Source organism: Chiloscyllium plagiosum, unplaced genomic scaffold, assembly GCF_037043375.1.
Source record: "Chiloscyllium plagiosum isolate Xiang-an unplaced genomic scaffold, Cpla_swu_hap1 HiC_scaffold_46, whole genome shotgun sequence".
NCBI lineage: Eukaryota > Metazoa > Chordata > Chondrichthyes > Orectolobiformes > Hemiscylliidae > Chiloscyllium > Chiloscyllium plagiosum.
In genome coordinates this window covers 5,417,597-5,430,438 of record NW_028270184.1, presented here as the reverse complement: position 1 = coordinate 5,430,438, position 12,842 = coordinate 5,417,597, and the positions used below count along the sequence as shown (strand labels likewise).

The 12,842-nt window shown below is 47.3% G+C and overlaps 1 protein-coding gene across 1 annotated transcript in view; it reads left to right on the top strand.

Moving 5' to 3' along the window:
- Positions 1-10,749, top strand: part of eef1g (eukaryotic translation elongation factor 1 gamma) — a 31,676-nt gene extending 20,927 nt beyond the window's left edge. The window contains exons 7-9 of the mRNA XM_043682619.2: positions 8,074-8,246; positions 9,358-9,482; positions 10,457-10,749. Of these exons, the coding sequence (XP_043538554.2) occupies positions 8,074-8,246; positions 9,358-9,482; positions 10,457-10,615 (457 nt within the window). The 3' untranslated portion in view covers positions 10,616-10,749. The remainder of the gene's footprint in view (positions 1-8,073; positions 8,247-9,357; positions 9,483-10,456) is intronic.
- Positions 10,750-12,842: the final 2,093 nt, after the last annotated feature.

The following is a 12,842-nucleotide window of genomic DNA, read 5'->3' as shown; positions in this document are numbered from 1 at the left end:
CTTTTATCTTAGCCTTCTTGGCACACTCCTCATTCCTGAAGAAGGGCTCATGCCCGAAACATCGATTCTCCTGCTCCTTGGATGCTGCCTGACCTGCTGCGCTTTTCCAGCAACACATTTTCAGCTTTATTGTTTAGAGTAATGGAAATGTACAGCACTGAACAGACCCTTCAGTCCCACCCGTCCGTGCCGACCAGATATCCCAACCCAATCTAGTCCCACCTGCCAACACCCAGCCCAAATCCCTCCAAACCCTTCCTATTCATATACCCATCCAGATGCCTTTTAAATGTTAGTAATTGTACCAGCCTCCACCACTTCCTCTGGCAGCTCATTCCATACACGTACCACCCTCTGTGTGAAAAAGTTGCCCCTTAGGTCTCTCTTATATCTTTCCCCTCTCGCCCTAAACCTATATCCCTCTAGTTCTGGACTCCCCGACCCCAGGGAAAAGACTGTCTGTTTATCCTATCCATGCCTCTCATGATTTTATAAACCTCAATAAAGTCTCCCCTCAGTCTCCAACACTCCAGGGAAAACAGCCCCAGCCTGTTCAACCTCTCCCTGTAGCTCAAATCCTCGAACCCTGGCAACGTCCTAGTACATCTTTTCTGAACCCTTTCAAGCTTTACAGCATCCTTCCGATAGGAAGGAGACCAGAAGTAGTTTGTGCAGCTGCTGTTGTAGAAAAAGGTGGTGACGAGGTCTTAAAACTGCAAGTTGACTAGCCAGATTTATCTTTTCTGTGATGTTGGATGAGGGGGTGATTACTTTCTGGGACATTGAGATCGTGCGCAGGATCTTTGACCTCTACCTGAGGGGCAGGCGGCGCTTCATTTGGTACCACTTCTCTGTTGGCCTGGACTTTACACTCTCCAAACGGTGGTTACACTTTCTGACTGAAATGAGGGGTGAGCCGATGATAATAACAGAGGTGGTAGGATGCTCAATCCTCTTGTGACGAGTGTACTGAAGAGACAACCTTGAACCTCTAGCACTGAGACCCTGGAGACAGGGCAAAATGGGCCAGGCGTAGATGGAAGAGGAAACTGTATAATTCTGTTGGGGCTCTCTTGCAGAAGTGGGGATGTTGGAATTTTGAGGATGCAATAGCATTAGTCTTACCCTTGAGTGAGGGAGTATTTAGTTCAATTTTCTGACCATTGACTGGGTCAGCATTAATTTCCAATCCCTAATTGCCTGTGCAGGTGGTGGTGAGCTGCTACAGCCTGTGTAGTGTAGCGATCCCGACAAAGCTGTTGGAGAGAGTTCCTGTGCCACATTTTGCTGCTTGTTTGGGTGAGGTGTTAAATCAAAACCTTGCCTTCTCTGTTTGGTTGGGACTTCAAGCCGGCATTTCCAAGAAGAGCAGAACGCCATGGTGTTTTGGCAAGCGTGCCTTCCTTTTTGCCGTTAATGATAACCAAACTACCTCGCTTTTAATATTTTTAAAAATTCATTCACGGGATGAAGCTAGACTCGCATTTGTTACCCCATCCCTAATTGTGCAGTAGACTGTTACATGACGATATGTACAGGAGGTCTGGAGTCAAAACATAGGCCAAACCAGATAAAGGTGGCAGATTCCCTCCCATAAGGGCGTGAGTGAACCAGATGGGTTTTTCCTGACAATTAACAATGGTCATCATTAGACTCTTAATGCCAGATTTTTTAATAAATTGAATTCAAATTCCACCACCTGCCTCGCTGGGTCCCCAGAACATTATCTGGGTCTCTGGATTAAAGTCCAGTGATAATACCACTGAGCTAGCCCTCCTTTTAATTTTTATGGCATTTTGAGTCCGAGATCTTGCCTTGTACCGAGATCTTGCCTGTTCACTGATCAGTAGTGATTGCACTTGATTCCTCCCTTTCTGATATCGTTTCTGGCCTCGGGTTAATTAGATTAGATTAGATTCCCAATAGTGTGGAAACAGGCCCTTCGGCCCAACAAGTCCACACCTACCCTCTGAAGAGCAACCCACCCAGACCCATTCCCCTACATTTACCCCTGACTAATGCACCTAACACTACGGGGCAATTTAGCATGGTCAATTCACCTAACCGGCACATCTTTGGACTGTGGGGGGGGAAACCAGAGGAAACCCCACGCAGACATTGGGAGAATGTGCAAACTCCACACACACAGTTGCCCAAGGTGAGAATTGAACCCGGGTCCCTCGCGCTATGAGGCAGCAGTGCTAACGCCACAGTGCTGCCCACGGGTGAAGTTTCCACAGCTGTTCAACTACCAAACCATCCTTGGCCCTGTCAAGGTCTGCCGCCACTTCTCTTCAACATTGTATTGTCAGGCCGAGGCCCTAGGACCCCGTTTTGGCCCCTCAGTTCCCCAGAGGGTAGTTGGGATGCCTCTTCCCTGGATTTAATCTTGACCTGAGTTGTTTGAACTACCGCAATTGCCCTTGTTCCCCCATGCCACCTTATGCTGGGAAGGCAGTGCAGGTTTCCACAGTGGGTGAGTGTTCCTGGTGACCCAACTTGCCCGTGTTTACTATGCCTGTGCAGTTGGCCCCAGGTGAGGAGGCAGTCTATTACACCTTTTGACTTTTAAGCCTAAGCTGTTTGCTATCAAATAGCAATTGGCTATTAATTAAACAGGTACTATTTCCTCCTGTAATCCTCTCGTCAGTGGGATGAAAAGGTTTTTCTAATTCCCTGTGGCACTTTAACATGGAATATGCACCCTCCAGCATCATTCCCAACCATTGATGGACTAAACCATTTGAGGAAGATTTATGCCGACAAAGACTATTCAGCCCATTGTGTCCATACTACCCGAAGGGGGCGCTCTAACCTAACCCCACCTCTAGCTGTTGGTCCGTGCACCACTAAGTTGTGGCACCATAAGGGCATATTCTGTTTTTTTTTTTGGGATACGGTGGAAGTTTCTGTCTCTACCATTATTTGAAGTAATGATTTCCAGGCCGCTCCCCAGCTGCTTCCTATGAGGTGGTGGAGGCAAGTAACCTCATTACATTTTGAAGGGTGCTGGGGTGCCCTTTTAATAAGGGGATTTGTTACCCGAGATAGAGGGTGAGCACCTTTGGGTGGATGTCCATGTGTTACCAGGAAGCCTAAACCATAGCGAGGGACCAGGTTTAATTGGTACAGTGCGTTACTCGGACATCGCTGCACGCTGACTGCAGGGCACAAGGATGGCATTGGACAGTTCAGGGTAGAGGGGTGGAATGTCTGGAGAGCAGGTATGTGGGCTTGGAGTGGGTAATTGTTAAACACTGGTGTTACTTTAATTTGAGGAGTTGGATAAGGAGCATGCATAGTTTCAGCTTGTAAGTGGTAAGTTTAGGGCTGATGTCTGACAGATTCTTAAAGGACTAAAACAGACCCTGTATAGAAATAGTAGAACCCTAAATCCTGGAGCTGTTTTAAAAAAAAAAATCAAATGATGGCAGGTAGTTTCTTTAGATGGGCTGCATGCTCTTTCTACATTAGATCTGTTTGCAGATAATGCACCTTCTGGTCCGGAAGTAGGGACAATACCACTGGAGCTGTTCTTCCTGGTGTATAATTGTACAGGGGGGCTTGTGTTTGTTTGGAGTTTGCATTGAGCATGTGGCAGTCAAAGGGTTATTCCCTAATCGTTCCAGGTTGGCTCTATTCCCAGTTTGAGAAAGCAGTCTTGGCCAAACAGCTAAAACTTCCCTCACAAAGCAGCCTGGCAGTGGGACCTCAATTGTGTCTGAGGCATCATCTCATGGTTCAGAGATTTGTTTTCTTTTCCCCCTGCTTTCTTCCCTTGCCTGCCTTTAACCCTTTCACTAATGTTGCAGCCTCCTGTTGATATGGCAGGGGCCCTTTGGCCCATCTTTGGAGACTGTTAGATAGTGTTGGTGAGAGGGCCCAGTCAGGATGTGAGCCCAGCTGCTCATGGTTCAAAATGGTGCTCCCTCAGGGAATGTTGCATTTTGTTTTCCCTGCCTCACAGTAACCCTACCTTGTTTTTATCGGAAAGGAGCTGGTTCTTTATGGGGTCAGCCAGTTTGATACCTTGGGCAGTAAGGTTAGTCATTACGCAGGACTAGGGGCACTTTGACTACCATCAGAGCTGACCAAATCCTCGTTGGCGTTCTAGCAATGGGATCTTTAATGGGCATGGGAGCAGTGCCCTTCTAGTTTTTAACCCCATTCCTTCTCTGGGATACCCTAGCTGATCTTAAAGCTCTTGCCCTTTACTCCCCTGTGCCCGCCCTGCCCCGAGATAAACGATAGGACCAACCAGGAGTCCCCATCCAAAGGAAGTGGGACTAGGAATCTGTTAATGTAAATAGGATCCGATGCCAGCCAGGTGCTTCAGGTTGTATTTGTGAACCTGCACAGGCATTTCTGTCACCCGCGTCTGAGGTTGCATGAACTGTATTCCTGCGGGTTCCCACTCCCACTGTTATGAGGGAGCTGGTGAAAGCTGTACAGATGAGACTACAGCAAATGGTAGGAACCTTTGGAGCTTCCATGTGCAGAGGGATTTCAGGGTGCAAGTCTCTAGCTCCCTGAAAGTGTGAGCACAAGTGGATAAGTTGATAAACGAATACTTACCACGTGCTTGCCTTCAAGAGCCAGGGGGCATTGAGTATACATGTTGACAAGTCACTTTAGTCAGAGTCATTTAGAGTGGTGTGCACTGATCTTGTTGCCACACCAGGAAGGGTGTGGAGGCTTGGAGAGGATCAGAGTGTATTAGCTACGAGGACAGGTTGAACAAATTTGGCTTGTTTTCACGAGAGTGTTGGGGGCTGAGGGGCATCGTGATTAAAAGTATATACAATTTAAAAAGGGATGGATACAGGTTGTTGAACAATGGAAACTTTTCTGAACCCAATCTACCCTTTGTGGTTATTTTTCAGCACCCCCACCAGCAGTGATCAGGAGAGAATCATGTCACTCTCAGGCCTCAGTCTCATGGTTAGACCTTTCAGGGAAGTATTTTCTCTAGAATAGAAAGGGCTAATCCACTGGAAAATGTTCAGATGATGATGGAATTAAGTAGACTCAAGGGGAGTCCAGAACAGAGCACCATTGATGGAAAACAAATCGTTTACAAATCCATCAGTAATTCAGGAGGAACTCTATTACAAACCCCGAAAGGGGGTGGTTGAAGTGTATCTTGTACTGCATTTAAGGCAGAGCTAGTTATGCATGAGGGAGAAGTGAATCAAAGGACATAGGGGGAATATGAAAGGGTGGTTGCAGGAGAAAGTGCTGAGTATAAATTGACCTGTTGAGCTAAGCTTTACCTAATTGAGATAGTGCTTTTGTTAGGCTGACGGTGTCTGTTTTAGGACGTGCAACAGACTGCTACCAGGGGGCACTGTTTGCCTGCCAAGAGCCTGGTGATGTGTTTGTGTGTCAGCCAGCACACTGTGTACCAGCTCTGTGTCGCGTTCATTAACCCTTTCAGTGCTCTGGGTGAGCTGGGGCCTGTGGTGAGAAAATGCTGAATGTTTCCTGTTTAAGTGGCTGTGCAGGGAGGTACCTGCGAGCCTGTGAAAATAAATAGAGGCAAGAGGCTGCAGTTGGCCATGTTGCTTCATTCCATTCTCTGACAGCCGGCCGATCGCTGGCGTTGTCAGAGTTTGAACCTAGACATTGCCGCCTGGAAGTGAACGCTGAGGAACCTCTGCCACGCAAGGCAGGAATTTCTGTTCCCAGTCAACAGTCTATAACCAGCGCTGGGATCTAGGGTTACACGCACATTGGCATCTCACTGACCTTCATTTGCCTGACTGCTTTAAAAAGAATATCTCCCTACTTACTGTCACGTTGCTTGCATAACTTTTCTGATGGATTTACTGTTACCTGCCAATTATTTAATCAGAAAGCGGGGCAGTGGGACCTGTCCTCAGCCATAATTGCACTGTTGATTTGTCCTCAAGGTCCTTTCTACTGCTGAGAAACTCTGTTTTTGAGGAGAAGCCAAACTGAATTCAACTTGCTGCCCCCACCGTCTCCGAATCCATTAGAAGGGTGTAGGCTGACTCCCGGACCCTGTACTAAGGCTGTTCCATGATCAGCCTGAATTTTAAATCAGGTTTTCAAGTGGGAGGGGGACTTCAGCCAGGGGTCTACTTCTGTTTTTTTATTGAGTGTTGTGACTTTGTTTTAATAGAGTTTCTTCACTTAAATCGCCCACCACCTCCCCGTATCCCCCTTCCTTGAACCTCCAGCGGCTTGGGCCCAGTTTACTGTTGGCCCAACTCCCAGAGTGACTCTGCCTGCAGCTGCTGTAGAACTGGCTGTATCCAGTTTGAGGCTGTGCAGGCTCTCCCATAAATCTCCCAGGGTTTTCGCAACGCCTGGAATCACAGAGCTGCAAACATCGCTGGGTTGTTTTGTGTGTCTGTGTACCTTCTCTTTCTGCGCCCCCCCCCCCCCAATTTCCCTGTCCCCTCATGCTCTCTCTATGTTCTCTCCCCTCCCCCACCCGCCCCACCTTCAGTGATTTACACACGCCATGCTCGATGGGACAGTACCAAGGAGTGTCTGGAACCAGTTAAATCTCTGAAGGAAAGCCAGATTTCTAAATTAAAAGCGACAGTTTTCTCCAAACACTGGACTGTTTTTCAGCTGCATCTGGCATTTCTGTTCCTCCTTGGTTTTAACTGAAGCCATGTTTGTACACAGAGAGAGAGGGAGAGAGACAGGATTAGTTATTGCCAGTACATCTGTAAGAACAGCCTTTTCTCACCTCTCAAACTGTCTGTTTACTGGGAGCTATCAGCTGAAATGCTTGTCCCATGTGTGAAAACATTTCTCCCCATCTTCCTGGCTGTGGAGGTGCCTATGAATGATTTAGCTTGAGCCCTACCCTGTGCTCAGCGGAAACTGCCGAGCAAAGGCTGTCTCTGCTACCCTGATTTGTTGTCAGCTAACATTGCGAGCTGGGTGTTGACAGAGTCTTCCTCTCTTAGGCTTTGTGTGGTGCTCAATTTGAAATAGTGTTGTTTCACCAAATACTGACTCGTCGGACACTTCTTTCAATAAATGTAAAATATATTCAGAAATTTTCAAAAGGTTTCTAGTCCTGTCGTTGTGCCCAAGAGGGAATGGCTTCATATTTAGAGACAATGTAAAGCTAAAGAGTGAAAATACCCGACGACACCTGCATTCTCGTGGACTGTGAACTTTCTTTTCAAACCAGAACAGTTTCCCTGGACCTAACTTGTGCTCGTATCCCCCTGACTTCTTGGCTGACTGAGGGAGGGAGCCCCTGTGCACCAGGCCTCTGTTGGGATTACATTTTGTCACTAGTTAAATACTTCCTATAAATGTCACTGAGTCCAACCGAGCACCAGGCAAGGTCCCACAAATCCTAGGTTCCGGTGTCTGGCGGTGGATGACAGAGGGACGTTTCACCAGGATATACCTCTCAGATCTTCAGTTGCTGTGTATGTGTTTGGTGGTGGTTGATGGAGAGAAGCTTACCTCGGATGCACGTTATAATTTACGAGGGTGTTTGGTTAGGACCAAGTCACTCAAGGTCAGAGAAACTCCAGAAAATGAGAGGTCTTCTATCTGTGCATGTATACTACTGATAATCTGGTTTTGTATTTATAATAATTTCTGGTCTCCTTCCTATCGAAAAGATGTTTTGAAACTTGAAAGGGTTCAGAAAAGATTTACAAGGATGTTGCCAGGGTTGGAGGATTTGAGCTATAGAGAGAGGCTGAACAGGTTGGGGCTGTTTTCCCTGGAGCATCGGAGGCTGAGGGGTGACCTTTATAGAGGTTTACAAAATTGAGGGGCATGGATAGGGTAAATAGGCAAAGTCTTTTCCCTGGGATTGGGGAGTCCAGAACTAGAGGGCATAGGTTTGGGGTGAGACGGGAAAGATATAAAAGAGACCTACGAGGCAACTTTTTCACACAGAGGAAGGGTTTGGATAGGAAGGGTTTGCAGGGATGTGGGCAGGGTGCTGGCAGGTGGGACTAGATTGGGTTGGGATATGTGGACGGGTTGGACGAAGGGTCTGTTTCCATGCTGTACATCTGTGACTCTATATGAATATGTTTGTTTTGTGTTTTTGACCTTTTTCAGCCCGTTTATCCTGGATGAGTTTAAACGCAAATACTCAAACGAGGACACTTTATCTGTTGCCTTGCCACACTTCTGGGAGCATTTTGACAAGGAAGGCTGGTCCATCTGGTATGGCGAGTACAAATATCCAGCTGAACTCACCCTTGCCTTCATGAGTTGTAACCTGATTTCGGGTAAGGGTCTTTTTACTAACTAAAGCAGCCAATTCTCCCCTATCTCTTGATTGCACAGCAGCACAAGTTGTTTGATGCTCTGAAAATAAATTCCTTTCTTAGGTGGCCTCTAAGAGAGTTTACTTTAAATGTTTAGGTATCTGCTGTGACTCAGCGAGTTGCACAATTGCCTGTAAAGTCAGAGGTTGTGGTTCCAATCAGACTCCATTTAAACCCACAATCCAGTTCAATGCAAGTACTGAAGGAATGCTGCACTGTCAGGTTCCATCTTTCGGGTGAGACGTTAAACCCCATTCACCCTGTTTGGCCAATTTATTAAGATCCCATGGCCACCATTGGAAGAGGAAGGATGAGTTCTCCCTCATGTCCTGGGCCAATGTGTATTGTTCAATTAAATACCAAAACTGTTTGGGAATGTCCAGAGGTTTTGCAGGCTACTGTCGAAGCGAGTCTACCTAATGAGGTCCATTGCTTCTGTACCACTCAAGTCAGAAGGCCAGGCTGGTGTGATTGTAGTCTTTTAGCTTCCTTTGGTAACGTAGTGCCCTCCGTGGCAACCATCGCTGCTAATTCTGACTGGTGTGGTTAGTGTGTGTGCAACCAGCCAACAGTTAGGGCCTGAAAATTAGAGACGCTGAGGCAGAGAAGCAGATAGGTCAAAAACATTACTTATTCATAGGTGCTACTAAACATTCACTAAATTTTCTGTTCTTTTGTAATTGGTCTGTTTCTGTTAATGCGTTGTTGAATTACTGCTTGTCTGGATTTCCTTCTGGGCTTTGACTTGTAACAATAAGGTTCATTGCATGGTGGCACAGTGGTTAGCACTGCTACCTCGCAGCACCAGGGTCCCAGGTTCGATTCCAGCCTGGGGCGACTGTCTGTGGAGTTTGCACATTTTCCCCGTTTCTGCGTGGGTTTCCTCTCTCAGTCTAAAGATGTGCAGGTCAGGTGATTTGGCCGTGGGAAATTGCCCATAGTGTCAGGTGCATTAGTCAGAGGGAAATGGGTCTGGGTGGGTTACTCTTCGGAGGGTTGGTGTGGACTGATTGGGCCGGAGGGTCTGTTTCCACCCTGACGGCAATCTAATCCAATCTAATCCTGTTGTCAGGTATGTTTCAACGGCTGGACAAGCTGCGCAAGAACGCCTTCGCCAGCGTGATTCTGTTTGGAGGGAACAACGATAGCAGCATCTCTGGAATCTGGGTGTTCCGTGGCCACGAGCTGGCCTTCCCGGTATGACCTTTCTGCAGTGTCCCCACTGCCTCAGCTGGTACTTGGTGATGGGGCTTTTTGGCGCAGCCTGATTGCACCCAATGCCTGCTCGCAAGATTGTGGGGTAGGTGGGGGTGCTAGAGGATGCTGGCATTGCAGCCTCATCTGATAGAGGCAATACAAAGAAACTGATCAAGCCAGGGTGTATGAGGGTGATTTTTAACTTTTGGGTCTTTGGTTTCATTCTGGTGGAGTAGCTTCCAAGGTTCCTTTTGGAAGTCAGTGCCATGCATGGACCTCAGAGGTCCACAAAACCGAGAAAATGAGAGTATTGGCTGCAGGTTTTGGAAACTGGATCCAAATCTCCCAATCCTTGAAATTTCTAGGGCTGTTACCTCCAGGTGTGCAGTTTGTGGGTGGCACAGTGGTTAGCACTGCTGCCTCACAGCGCCAGAGATCCGGGTTCAATTCCCGCCTCAGGCGACTGACTGTGTGGAGTTTGCACGTTCTCCCCGTGTCTGCGTGGGTTTCCTCCGGGTGCTCCGGTTTCCTCCCACAGTCCAAAGATGTGCAGGTCAGGTGAATTGGCCGTGCTAAATTCCCCGTAGTGTGAGGTAAGGGGTAAATGTAGGGGTATGGGTGGGTTGCGCTTCGGCGGGTCGGTGTGGACTTGTTGGGCCGAAGGGCCTGTTTCCACACTGCAAGTAATCTAATCTAATCTTGATCAGAGTTGAGAAACTCTAGCCTTTCGATTAGTCTGTAATTGACGTTCACTTTAACCCAGGAGATGTATCTCCCTAATTATGGTTGCAGCCTGTGTCCAGTCTAGTGTGAAATTCAGTGCCTTGCCTTTGATGCTGATGCTCACAGCCCTTCCAATAATTGCAGGGGCTGCTGATCTCTATCTCGTACCTTTTAAAACAGGCGCGAGGGACTGAGGGGTGGGTTGTCCATGGTTGGGTCAGGTGCTTGACTTATTTGGTTTTCCTGTTCAGATGTCTCCTGACTGGCAAGTGGATTACGAGTCGTACAGCTGGCGGAAGCTGGATGTTGACAGCGAGGAGTGTCGGACGATGGTGAAGGAATACTTTGCGTGGGAGGGGGATTTCAAGCATGTGGGCAAGCCCTTCAACCAGGGGAAGATCTTCAAGTGAGCAAATAGACTCTGTGCCAGTTCAGCCCTGCCAACCCCTTCGCCAGGCTGCTGTTCCCACCCAGTGCACGTGGCAATGTCACCAGCTGCTATTTTTAAATCACAGATGCAGAATAAAAAGAAACTTATTCCATCGCTGCTACTGTCACTTTTATTTCTTGCTGCCAGTTGTGTGGGTTCAGCCTGTAAGCTGGTTATCGGGCCCGACGTTCTGTGGCAGTGCTGAAGGAGTGTGCATTTGTGCAGATACGAGTGTGATGTTAGACTGAAGTCTTGTTTTGGGTTCCTTCTGAGTCAGTCATACAACGTGGAAACAGACTCTTCAGCCCAACCAGTCTATGTCAACCATAACTCCAAACTGAACTCATCCCACATGCCTGTACTTGGCCCACATCCCTCCAAACCTTCCCTGTTCATGTACTTATCCAAATGCCTTTTAATTGTTGCTGTACCCATATCCGACACTTAACTCTAAGTCCATTCCACACATACCACTCTATGCAAAAAGAAAAATAGTTTCCAGTCTTTTTTAATCTTTCTCCTCTCACCTTAAAAATATGTTCCCGTGTCTTGAAATCCTCCACCTTAGGGAAAAGATACCTGCTATTCACTTTATCTATCCCCCTCATGATTTTATTAAAGGTCACCCCTCAACCTTCTACGCTCTGGTGAAAAAAGTCCCAGTCTATTCAACTTCTCATAACTTGAGCCCTCCATTCCCAGCAATTTCCTGGTTAAATGTCTTCTGAACCCCCTCCAGCTTAATAATATCCTTCCCATAACAGTCTTGAGAGATTTCTGAAAAATGGGTCTTTCTGGCCTTTCCTAAACAAATACACTCAATCACGTCTTCACTGGCCCAGAGACGCTACTCTCCTGAGCAATATATGTTCACAACATTTCAGAGCCAGATCCTGTTTCCCCCCCCCCCCTTGTTCTGCCATTAGAATTCCGCTCATTTCTTCCTTCGTGGGAGACAGTTCCTTCCCGAAGCTATTTCCCAACCTTCTGGTATTTTTTGGCTGTCCTCTCCTCTCGGCCAGAAAATGGTCCATTGGAACACTTGTCACTGGCTCCTTCCGTATCACAGCCCAATTTTATGCCACTCTACTCTCTCACTTGCCCAGGGCTACTCTTGCCAGTCTTTTTCTTGGCCACCGCATTGTCTGATGGTGCTTACCCTGTGACCTCTATCAGCAAGTCAGTTCCTGCTGACCCCACCATCCTGCCATACTCTGCATCACCCTCCAGATCGTCTTTTCGCTCGGAGATAGCTCCTTGCCATCTGTAAGCTGATTGTGGGTGAGTGCACCAATGTTGTTAGCTTTATGGAAAAGTGATTAAGGAGTAACGATTCCTCCTTCCTAGATAAAGCCTCCCCACCTGGCTATATCATCACCGTCTAAGACCATGGTCATCTCATCTCGGTGTGTGTCCTTAGTTTTCTGGCTCCTTTTGAATATGCCCTTTCATAGCACCCAGCTCGTGTCTCATTTAAAATGGACTCCATCTTGCCCTGGCTGAACTTGTGCCACAGTTTATTGGACTTTCCTATTCCGGCACACAACCATACTGATGTCCCATGATCACTCCACCCCCTGCCCCCTTTTTCCCAACACTATCAAACTGGTCATAGTGAGCTACTACCCAAGTCATAACCAATCCCATTCCGCACTCTCTTCCTTTTACTATCTCGACCGCATCTGGTCCTGGTCAAGCAGTACAAGTCATGCTGGTATAATGTGTTTCATCAATGCAAATTGGCTATGAGACGATTGATGAATTGTGGACGCAAACTTTCTACTGAACAGATGTATTTTTCTATTGTGCAAGGTTGCAGAGGAAAGTAAGTCATGTTATACCAGAATGCAGTGTCTTGGTTTCAAATTTCATTGTTTTCAAAATTGTTCCACAATTTCTCTCTATTTAACCTCCTCCAACCTCTATACCCTTTGCTCGGTAACCATCTACACCCCTCTCTATCTCTGTAACCTCCAGTCCTGCGCCCCTGTCTATCTCTCTAATCTCTGGATGTAGGTTTGCTCGCTGAGCTGGAAGGTTGCTTTCAGACGTTTCGTCACCATACTGGGTAACATCTTCAGTGAGCCCCCAGGCGAAGTTTCATCTGGAGAGTCACTGAAGATGTTACCTAGTATGGTGACGAAACGTCTGAAAATGAACTTTCCAGCTCAGCTAGCAAACCTACATCGAGAACCTCAACCTGAGCT